General features: G+C 42.9%; 1 protein-coding gene across 1 annotated transcript in view; it reads right to left on the bottom strand.

The window, feature by feature from the left end:
* Nucleotides 1-12,052, bottom strand: part of UST (uronyl 2-sulfotransferase) — a 316,076-nt gene that overhangs the window by 104,040 nt on the left and 199,984 nt on the right. Inside the window, exon 4 of the mRNA XM_055433861.2 lies at nucleotides 2,361-2,440. Coding sequence (XP_055289836.2) covers nucleotides 2,361-2,440 — 80 coding nt within the window. The remainder of the gene's footprint in view (nucleotides 1-2,360; nucleotides 2,441-12,052) is intronic.

The following is a 12,052-nucleotide window of genomic DNA, read 5'->3' as shown; positions in this document are numbered from 1 at the left end:
TCCCACCAGAGAGACTAAGGTCAGTGGGAAGGTCTGACATCCAGAGATCCTGACAGCCAAGCCGACACTTACCCTGGGATGTGGTGTCCTCTAAAAGGCGTTTATCATTTTTCTCTTTTCTTTCAGAACTCAATCAATCAAAAATAAACTCTTGGGCTTGTATTTGATAGTGGAGGCCAAGATAAAATACGGTCAACCATACTGTGCCCAGCTCTGCTGATCCAATTAAGGTACTGGTGTTGGTGTATTAATTAGAATGCTATAATATCCTGAGTTATCTATTAAAACTTGTTGCATTGCAATTTGTTTTGGTTGTAAAGATTTGCCCTGGAAGCAAGAGGAGTAAATGAATAAGGTTTGACAAACCTATGGTTAATGGATTATGGGGGGGAGAAACTGGGTGACTGGGATTGACATATGCACACTAGTATATATAAAATAGATAACTAATAAGGACCTAACTAATAAGGACTCAGAGCACAGGAAATTCTACTCAATACTCTGTCATGGCCTACATGGGAAAAGAATCTAAAAAGAGTGGGTATATGTGTAACTGATTCACTTTGCTGTCCAGCAGAAATTAATACAGCACTGTGAATCAACTATAGTCCAATAAAAATTTTAAAAAGAGGAAGAAAGAACAATGAATGAGGTTTGAGGACGTCAGGGGTGACGCAGAAAGAAGGAAGGAAGGAAGTGCATGAGAGGATCAAGGGGTCAGAGGGGCCGTGCTCTGCTGTCTACAAGTCGTAAAACACATGGCCCAAAATAGCTACCCAGTCCTCCTTATCTAATTATGTCTAATTATATGTTCTTGGCCCCAGGGAAGTGGGAGACAGGCACATATCCCAGACAGTGCAGGGACAAGGCACTTTAGAAACGTGGTTGGAGACACAGCTCTTGTGGACGAGGTACACACGCCCCCACCCCCCATTCCAGCCACTGAGGATAATCCAGGATAATCCGCAGGTGTCCTCCCCCTCACCTGTTCAAGTCCAGAGAACTCTGGCTATCAGAGAGGCTGGGGAACTTCAGGGGAGACTTGCTTGCAGAGATAAGGCAGCAGCTCCTCTTTGCTGCTTAGTAACTTGTTTTGCTGAATCTCAGTCTCTACACTTATTTGCACAAGGCTCGCTGCACAGCAGGAAAGTTCTTTGAAGGCTAAACTCTTCTCCCAGCCCTGCAGACTGTTAGGCTTCCTGGGGCAGGGCAGCCAAAGTGCTGCCCAGGGCAAACTCAGGCCTCCCTCGTTGCTAGCCCCTCAAGGCCACGAGGTCAGCACAGATAGGATTCTCCTGTGAGCCTGTGAGGTCCCGTTATCCCCATGGGAAAAGCAGTGAGGAAAGGGCTGGTCAGAGGGCTGATGGGGGAGGCCCAGGGTCCAGGGCTAGTCAGCAGATTGGCCCTAGGACCTAGTGCTCTGTCACTCTCAACTGTGAGCTCAGACAAGCCCACCTTAGAGGAGGAATCTGAGAGCTACAGAAAAGTACAGTGACAAGACAAACTGTGCTAAGGGGACCCCTGGGGAAGAGGATGCCCAGAACATGCAGTTAGCAATTTAACAGAGGATCTAAACACATAAATTTGAGGTTTGCATTACTATCAGAAGGTCCTTGGAGGTGAAGAAGAAAAAAGCACAGATTTCTAAAATACCCACCAACATCAAACTTGCAAGGTTTAGAGAAATGAAATGGAGTGTTAAAAAGGTAGAGAAAGAGGCTGGGCCTAGTATCGTGATGGCTCAGCAGGTAGAGAATCTGCCTGCAATGCAGGAGACACAGGAGACATGGGCTCAATCCGAGAGTCAGGAAGATCCCTTGGAGGAGGAAATGGTAACCTAGTATGCTTGCCTGAAAATTCCCATGGACAGAGGAGTCTGGCAGGCTACATTCCATAGGGTCGTAAAGAGTCAGACACGACTTAGCAGCTAAACATATGCACAGCACACACAAAATACACATAATTCCACCTCTAAGTTATTTCCACAGTCCTGTGTGGGTGCAGGTTGTATAAAAATATGCAATGAAATATATCTGCTAAAATATCCATCTCTTGTCTATTTTGTTCCAATACAAAATATTTTTTTTTAGAGAACTATAAGGTCAAGTGACTTCTCATTAAAAATAATTTCAAGTTTTCACAAGACTTAAGAGTAGTATTTTTGGAAAGAAATTAAGCTTTTGACCAAATATTTCAAATTTTGATCCCTCTACTGAAAAAAATAAATGGATTAAAAATGTCTTTTGAAGGGCAATTACACTACCTTGGTAAGGAAGGTAGATTTTAAAGTAACTGTTTGTTAGAAGGAGACTAAGTACCCCAAATAAATGAAAGAACCATTAAACTGGAAAATATCTTACCTTGAGAAGTTGAGGAAATGAACATGTCGGGTGAATAAATAGGGCTGTTCGGCAGTACTTATATTTTTAATCAGTTCCATCTATTAAAAAAAAGTACAAAATTAGCATATATAGGAATTAATTTACCAAGCTATATTAAGCTAAAGGTTTTCTCCACAACTCTTTTTTTCCTCACTTACAACTTCTTGAACCAGGGCTAAACAGCTATGTTTTGTGCAACATTTATGAACTTTACATAAGGCTCCTTACTAAATAAAGAAGCTCTTGCAGTGTGTAGTCCTGAATTTAATTTAGTTAACTGCCATCATGAAAACAAAGTGACAGTTTAAGTAATTTTAACTGGAGAAGCCAGTGTGTTGCTATCCTGAAATGCAAGTAAAAAAATGCCTTTAATCCTCTCCTTTACAGTCAAATCAAGACAAAGGTTAATGATTAGTTTACATTTCTAAAATGATCTTACTGAGAAATACAGAAGCATTTGAAACTAGTTCTGCAGAATTGAAAAGTAGAAATAAAACGAGGCACTATCTCATTATTTTTCCCTTTGATTATAAAATTTACAAAGCAAGTATTTCAGAGGGAACGCGTAACAGCCCCCCACTCCCCAAAAAAATGTTCTCGGGTTTTGGTGGGTGGTCATCTGAATTATTTATTTGCAGTTATCAGCAAGGTAAAAAGTAGTTTTAATTTTTATAAACTAACATTTACAGTCTTCTGGAACATGTCATGATACAGAAAACGTTTAGTAAAATCTGTTAGAAATTCCAAGCATTCTTATGACTCCCTGACTTCCTGAATTCCACTTTCCTTAGATTTTCTTATTTGCCCCATCAAAGCTGACACTCTGGAATTTTTAAGAAGCACATTGAAAATTGCTACTTTGGACAGACATCAGAAAGGCAGTACTTCATATTTTATGAAATAGCTCAAGTTGAAAACTGGAAACAAAAATGGTCATTCATGTGTTAACTATAGTAGCAACAACAATAAAATCAGAGTCTGGAACTCTACGTTTGTCTCAAGCGTGACGGAAACCTGGTCTGCCTCGTTCCCTCCTGTCTAGCTCAGAGCTGACACACACGGAAATGCTCCATAAATATTTGTTAAATGAATTAATTCCAACGAGTCCATGACTTACAGATGGTTACACTAGGACGTCATGGCCTAAACCCTTTCATTAGGTATTCGTGCTCACAACGACTGTTTGAAGAAATGAAATTGAATTTTAAAAGCAGATGACTTGCAGTTCATAACCCAGGGCTTCTGTTCGTCAGTGGCAGGCATGGGTGAATAATGGTCTGCCTGTCCCCAAGCCTGCATGTAAAAGGAAATTGAATCCTGCCTCTTGATCTTCTGTTTATCCTTTACAACCCCCCTGCATGCCCCAACGCTTGTTTTTGGTTAATAAAACTTCCAGCTTCCTTCACATTATGAATTTTGATTTTTGATAGATCTGTCAGCAGAATTACTGATTTGGGAGCACAGCCGAAGGTAACCGATTGCTGAGGTTGTCTGCTTAGAAGCGTAACTGTGTGTATGTTTAAAATACTGACCATTTAATGCCTTAATCTTTAGATTATTTTTCTTCAGCTATTTCTCAGTACACATAAGAGTAATATGAGAAAGCCCCCTAGGATTACACAAGACTGGAAAAATGGGTCAGGGGAAAACCTGTTTCCTTCACATATTCAACATTATATTACATTCTCTAAACACGTGCCAATGTGTTAAATTTAAGGGAAGAACAGTAGTGGTTAGATTTTGCTAACAGTGTCATAATAGTCATAAAGCTGTCTATTTCATGAGGAAAAATGGATTAGTGATGACAATGCATAACTCTTTCTAGACATCTCTTTAAATAGAGAATAAAAGTTAATAATGCTTGCGTTTATCGCGTTAATATAGGGTAGTCAGACTGTACATCTCAGCTCTCATGAATTTTGTCCTGCACACGAAATAAAAAAATCCACACGAAGTACCACAACCTTCAGTCCACGGCGTCGTGTTCACGTTTTGTGAAGGTGGTGTCATTTGACCATCTGCACAAACGCTGTGCATGCTAAGTCGCTTCAGTCGTGTCTGACTCTTGACGACGCTATGGACTGTAGCTCGCTAGGCTCCTCTGGCCACGGGATTCTCCAGGCAAAAATGCTGCGATGGGTTGCCATGCCTTCCTCCAGGGGATCCTCCCGACCCAGGGATCAGACCCACGTCTCTTAGATCTCCTGCATTGACCGGTGGGTTCTTTACCACTAGTGCCCCCGGGAAGCCCTCACAAATGCCAACCTTCCCCACTTCAAGTGACAAGCAACCGTCTCCTGAGCCCTGCTGGCCATCGCCTGAGTTCCCGCTTGGTTTTCCCACTGCTGCCAGCAGCCTGCCTTTCTCTCACCTGAGTCTTATCTGCATGAGCGGCAAAGATACTGATCACAGAAGCTAACTCTCCTTTGCCTTGGCTCATGCAGGACCACTGCTAGCCTTTATTTTGATTACACTGAATTCATTCATTCACTCAGCATTTATATTGGGTGCTTACCAAGCCCTGGAGGTCAAAACCTGAATAAAATCAATGGGAAGACACAGAAAGACAGGACAGTGGAATGTGTCCTAATGTTACCCCCAAATCCACCCTGGCCAAAACCACACCCTGGATCCTCGTCCATCTTCCCTCCTTTCCGGTTAATGGTTCTCTCCATAGCCTCACATTTGATTTGGGTCTTTCCTGGACTCCCATATTCAATCCCTTGCTGAGTCAAGTTAATTTTATCTTTACTATCTCCCTCAATTGACTCTCAAGATCCCACATCCTACAGCCAGCCAAACTAGACTCCTCCATATTCCTTTCATACACCACATCCAAGACTGACCATGTCCACACTCAGGTTCAAGATTCTTCTTCTAGAATGTTGTTCCTCTTCTCTCTGCATGTCCAAATTCTAATCATTCTTTACAACTAGCTAAAATGCTTGCCTCCTCCAGGCAGCCTTCCTGAAGTTCTTTCATTCAACAACCATTGATTTTCAACTGTGTCAGGTCATGTGCCACTCTGGATTGTGGCTTTAAAGATAAAAGATTTGGTTCTTGCTCTCAGGAAGCTCAGAAACTTGTGGGAGAGGTGGATGAGCAGGCAGGTATCATCATGTGATAACGATCATGGGGTAGAAAGCAGGGAGGTGGGATGCCTGTCCCGACCTGAAGATGGAGAGGTAATGCTTCTGTAAGAAGGTGTTTCTCAGCGGTTTCCAAGAATACACAGGAGTCAATAAGAGAAGAAAGGGACTCACAGCACGACAGACAGAGTGACAAACCTGTCCTTTGCAGCAGATGCAAAGGACAAACCACAAAGATGACTTGACTATTAAAACTGCCAGGCGGGCAGGCACGGAATCAGCAAGGCAGTAGACAAGACTAGATAGGAAGGTAGGAACTGGGTGACTGAGGGTCTTGCTGGTCTCATGAAGGATTTCGACATTTATCCTGTGGGATTTTTTTTTCTTCTCTCAGATCCAAGGTCAGGTGAAGAATGTTAGGAAGAGAGTAAGATGCTGGGAAAGGTTGGGGGCGGGAGGAGAAGGGGACGACAGAGAATGAGATGGCTGGATGGCATCACCGACTCGATGGACATGAGTTTGAGTGAACTCCGGGAGTTGGTGATGGACAGGAAGGCCTGGCGTGCTGTGCTTCATGGGGTTGCAAAGAGTCGGACACGACTGAGCGACTGAACTGAACTGAACTGAAGGATGAGAAGCAGAAAGTTTAGTGAGGAAGACAAAAATAACCTCAACAGGAAATGATGAGGTCATGGACTCATCACTTCTCAGTGTGGTTCCCACACCAGCTACATCAGTATCACCTGGACACCTGCTTATGTTGTTTAGTCCTTTCTGACCCTATGGACTGTGGCCCGCCTGGCTCCTCTGTCCATGTGCTTTCCCAGGCAAGAATACTGGAGTAGGTTGCCATTCCTTCCCCAGAGAATCTTCCTGACCCAGGGATCGAACTCGTGTCTTCTGCACTGACAAGGAGACTCTTACCACTGAGACTCCAGGGAAGCCCAGGACATGTGTTTAATAAGAACACAAATTCTCAGCCCTCACTCCAAACCTTTGGAATTAGAAGAAACTCTGGAGGTGGGGCCCATCAATCTGTGTTTTAACAAGCATGTCCAAGGCTCAACAGTTTCAGAAACAAGGAACGAAGTTCACGGAAGTGAAAACAGATGGAGAGATTTGGGTACATTAAGGAGGGAGAATGTGCTGAGACTTGTAGCAGCTGGCAGCGTAAGGGAAGGAGAGGGCATGGCCAATGGAGCTTCCTTCTTAGTCCTGGCTGGGGTCTGAACATGTGGTGGTACCCATTCGTGGAGATGGGAAACATTGCAGGAGGAAGCAATCTGCCTCCGGAAGGGAGGGGAAGTGGGTTTGGTTTTGAACATCATTGGCTAGAGATGACACTGTCTTCTTTAACTTCCTGCAGCACCCCGAGAATTTCCCAGGACATGCTCTGTTTGCTGCTGCTGCTGCTAAGTCACTTCAGTCGTGTTCGACTCTGTGTGACCCCATAGACGGAAGCCCACCAGGCTCCCCTGTCCCTGGGATTCTCCAGGCAAGAACACTGGAGTGGGTTGCCATTTCCTTCTCCAATGTGTGAAAGTGAAAAGTGAAAGTGAAGTCGCTCAGTCGTGTCCGACCCTTAGTGACCCCACGGACTACAGCCAACCAGGCTCCTCCATCCATGGGATTTTCTAGGCAATAGTACTGGAGTGGCTTGCCATTGTCTTCTCCGATGCTCTGTTTACGTTACATTATAGCTGGGTTTGTGTCCTGGCTTTGAACCAGATCGAAAGCTCCTTGAGGGTGGTGGCCAGGTTTTATTTATCCCCCAGAAAGCCAAGCCCAGGTGCCTACATAGAATACATACCCGTAACTGTTTATGCAACAAAGTACCCCTTTTTGGGGGGGGCTTCCCGAGTGGCGTTAGTGGTAAAGAACCCACCTGCCAACGCAGGAGACGCAAGAGACGTGGGTTCGATCTCTGGGTGGGGAAGATCCCTCGGAGGAGGGCACGGCACCTCACTCCAGTAATCTTGCTTGGAGAATCCCATGGACAGAGGCGCCTGGAGGGCTATAGTCCACAGGGTTCCAAAGAGTTGGACATGACAGAAGTGTCTTAGCATGCACACACAGACCCCCTCTACAAAAACATTTTTGGAGCTAAGAAATATACAGTTCACTGAAGACAGAATTATCACCGAGGTTGTGAATTTAGGCTTTCTGGGACAGATTTGTGCATTCATTACCGTGGTGTCACGTGGAGCTAACAGTTTTACTATTTCATCATCTAGGACGCAACAACACAAAACAATCATTTTTCTGAGTGTTTTCCAAGCTATCACTGAATCAAGATGCTCTTTATGTACATACTGATATTTCATCTTCCAATGACTCCATGAGTTAAATATCATCCAGGGTTTATGGGTTAAGAAACTGAGGTACAGAAAAGCTGCATAGATTGCTTATGATCTCACCACCTCAAAAAGGTGGAGCCAGGATTTAAACCCAAGTCTACCTGACACCCAAAATCCTGCTGCTTATCACTAAACTGCAATCTCCTCAACATTCCCACTGCTTTTTGATCTGTATATAACCTGTTAAAATGGGAGGAAGGGGTCAGTTAGCAAAATAACTCTGGAAACTAAAGAGGGTTTATGAAGATATGAATTTTCTATCTTCTATGTGATTGGTTGAAAATCGAAAGTTCTAACAGATGGAAAAGCATTAAAAGTAATAAAAGTAAAAGCATCAAAATATCAGACAGAATATTTTTTAAAGTTCTCAGTGGGAAAATGGTATAACAAGCCAGGAATGAATTTAAAAGAGTACAACTAAAAAGAATGAAAAATAACTCTGTAATGGAATGGATCCAAAATAAGAAGTTGAATCACAGCACATCTGAGAATGAGATAGAACTGAAGTTTAAAAAAAAAAAAAGAGGCAAGAATCAAACAGAATTTATAATGCAGAGGATGTGCCAGGCAGCAGCTTTTAATCTTTTGCTTTCAACCTAACTGGCTGAGATGACAGAGCAGAAAACCTTTACCTGCAGTTCTGTAAACACAGCTAGTTAGCAAAAGACTTCCTTGGGAGATGCTTGTCAGCAGTAACCGACAGAGCATTGACCCTACTCCGATCTGAGTTCTTGTGTCACTCGTAAACAACTAGATGGCCCATAATTTTGCACAACATCTTAAATGAAAGAAAAGACACACTTTTACACATCAAAGCCAAATAAGGAGTAGCTCAGAGAGAACTTCTTGGCCCTTTAACTTCAGAGGATGGCTGTGGGCTTTGGTTACCTTTCCCTCTTCCTCCTGCATGAAGAAAGCCCCCCTTGAAGGAGGTAGGATGATCCTTCAGCTCGCCGCTAAGGAATCAGTACAACACATGCCTGCAATGAAGAATACGACCACCAGGGGGAGCAATGATGCGACCAAGGCAAAGAGGCTGCATCAGAACAGAGAAAATCAGTTTCGTGTCTACAACTAGAACCAGAGGAGAAAACACTTCAATTTTTCAGAGTTTGTGGCTTCTTCCTTTTCCCTTCTTTTCTCTGCACTGAGTTTTCACTAGCAGACTCAGATTTTTGTCTATAGAACTCCAAGATAAGACCTTGTTTGCAGAATTGGGTGAACTTAGCCCTGTGGCGTGGAGATGGGCTCAGTTAATTTTGGTTTGACTCCAAAGGCCGGTTGGAGCAGCTCTGGTGCCTGTGGACACATCCCTCCTCCTCTCAGGTCAGGGAACTCTGAGGGTCATTCTAAGGAGACTTTTCCAAAACATCTCAAGCAACAGTTAGGCTTCTGGGATAAATGTGCAGGCTTCTGACACAATGTCTTCAGAAGTTTAAGGGATTCTCAGGTCAAAGAGGAATTTTTATTGTTTGGTGAAGGATTCCCTTTAATTAAAGGAAAATTTTCTAATAATTATAGCCTTTCCTGCAATGATTCTTCACTAGAATTGTGCCTGAGCATCTCCTGGGGAGTTTCCTGCTCCCCCACAAGATACAAATACCTGGGCACCACCATTAAGAGTATAACTCAGTATTTCATAGTAGGACCTAGAAACATGCGTGAAAAGCTCCTGAGAATATTCTGATGCCCATGATGGTTAAGGACCATTTTTTACTGACCTCCCACTGCCCATGAATAATGTTTTATCTCCTTGGCCTAACATTCAAGGTTCTTTGGGATTGGATCCGAGTTCATTTTCAATTATTTTTCTCCCACATCTTCTTGAGCATTTGGTTTTTTTCCTTTTTAAGGGGATGATAATACTTTCCTAATAATGTTGCTTAAAGGATTAAAATGAGATGCGCAAACATCTAGTATGCTGTCTGATGCTCAATATACAGCAGTAACAGTAATCTCAATGAAGATTCATCACAACAAATAAACAGCGGTGGGACCGGCCTCAAAAATGAATGAGTCAGCCTTTGCCTTTTAACACAGGCCAGTTGACTCTGCCTTAGGGAACCCTGGGAGGAATCCCAGTGGCCCCAAGATGGTTTCCAAGTCTACTGTGGTTTCTTTTGGTGGGTTTTCTCTTCTAGAGCTGCAATCCTTTGTAGTCACATTCAGACACGGACGGTGCAGTGGGTGAGAGCAGTGGGGAAGAGAAATTTAAACACCAAAAAGAAATTCTGTTTCTGACAAAGAGGGTACGGCACTCTAGAACACACTGACCTAGGGGCTGTGTCCACTGTTCTTTGAATGCTTTTCAAGCTTTTAGTCATTTGAATGGCTAGTGAATAGTCACTGCAGATGTGAAGGTTATAGTGAAAGAGTAGCCTTTACTGGTATGACTGATGGAAGTGTGTAGGCTGGTCCACCAGCTCTGAACTGTGACTCAGAGTTCTGTGGGATGCAATTGAGAGCCACAAACACTCATAAAGAGTCTCCTGGCCAACTCAGACTGGGACACTCTAGGTGAAAGCTGATTAAACAGACTTTTTTGTTTTGTTTTTAATTAAAATAATTCTCAGAGTCTTTAAAATGTGACTATTGTGACTTTCCTAGAGGGGGACAAGGAGACAGCATTTCCCAAACTTTTTAAGTCATGATATTTTCATTTTTTTCCCCAATGTCTTAGGAGACTAAATTTCTCAGGAACACACTAAGGGAAATGCTGATATGACGGTTTTGACAAGGATCCTTAACCCTGGTGGCTCACTAGTAAAGAATCCACCTGCCAATGCAGGAGACACAAGTTCAATCCCTGGATCAGGAAGACCCCCTGGAGGAGGAAATGGCAACCCACTCCAGTATTCTTGCCTGAAAACTCCCACAGACAAGAGCCTGGCAGCTACAACCCATGGGGTCACAAAACAGTCAGACATGACTTAGCAACTAAACAACAACAACAACCTTAACTCTGAAACTCCTGTGTTGCTTGATGAAAAAAATAAAAGATAAAAACTTTTCTCCCAGAATCTCCAGGAGAAGGGCCACAGCAACTACATAATCACCAGGGGACTCCCTGGTGGCTCAGCGGTAAAGAATCCACCTGCAAAGCAGGAGACGCAGAAGATGCAGGTTCGTTTTTCATTTTCCTTCTTACCTGGAGAATCCCATGAACAGAGGAGACTGGGGGGCTACAGTCCATGGGGTGGCAAAGAGTCAGACATGACTAGAGTGACTGAACACACACAACTTCAGTATAAATAAAAATAGGAAATGTATTTGCTTTCTCCATCTTTTAGGTTCATATGTCAACAGTTTTTGCCCTTCTCCAACAGGAATGAAATCATTTTGAATTCTTATGTCTGTGATATGCCTCTGACATATTGGCTTTTTACCCTCAGAGCAGCATTCTGAAAGATAGGGTCAGACCATTAACAAAGATGGGTATGAGTCTTTTGGAAATCACACCTCCTGCCTTCTGGAAAATGGTTCTTTATCTTTTATGTTGTACATGATCTCTGTTTTCCAAGAAAGTATCTAAACTAGCCCAAGTGATTTAAATCTGGTTTTAGAGCATAAATCAAATGATGTCATCCTGAGTTCCCATTATATGCCCTGTAAAAGGTCCAACATTTGGCCAGCACCAGCTGTCCATGTTCTTCTGTGGAGGCAGAGTTTTCTAAAATATTAACTTCAAAGGCATTTCTATTTCTTATAAGGGCAGATGTAATGGGATTTTTATTGATGTTGTAACATTTGCTGTCTTCATGCTCTCTTTCCTTTTTAATAATCCCTTCAGTGTCTTATTCCATGAAATAGATTTTTTAAAGTCTAGTACTCAATGGGTTTGTGTGTGTACGTGTGTGTATGTGTGAGATGACAACTACCCTCCAGGGAGAAATGTACGTGTGAATTTGACTCTAGCCCAGAAAGATGCCATTGTGTATGGATGCAATGACACAGACAATTCCAGTCTCCAGTCTCATAAGCGGTTACTTTTCCAAAGTTCATTTGTAAGTCAGTAGTTTGGAACTTGGAACACATTTTCTCATAAAAGAAATGTTCGACATGGTGGAGAGTCCTGGGCTAGCCCACAAGAGTCCATTTAACTCGTACTGCACCAAAGCAGACTTGTCATTAACTCCAGAGAACAATGTTGCCATGGGAACTACATTTTCAGAGTTCTACTCTTTCATGTTAAGAACCACTGACTATAAAATTTTAACTCATCTCC

Source organism: Moschus berezovskii, chromosome 10 (genome assembly GCF_049115385.1).
Source record: "Moschus berezovskii isolate FMDL1 chromosome 10, NW_MosBer_1.0, whole genome shotgun sequence".
Lineage (NCBI taxonomy): Eukaryota > Metazoa > Chordata > Mammalia > Artiodactyla > Moschidae > Moschus > Moschus berezovskii.
The sequence above is the reverse complement of the archived record's forward strand: the minus strand, read 5'-3'. Positions and strand labels throughout refer to the sequence as shown.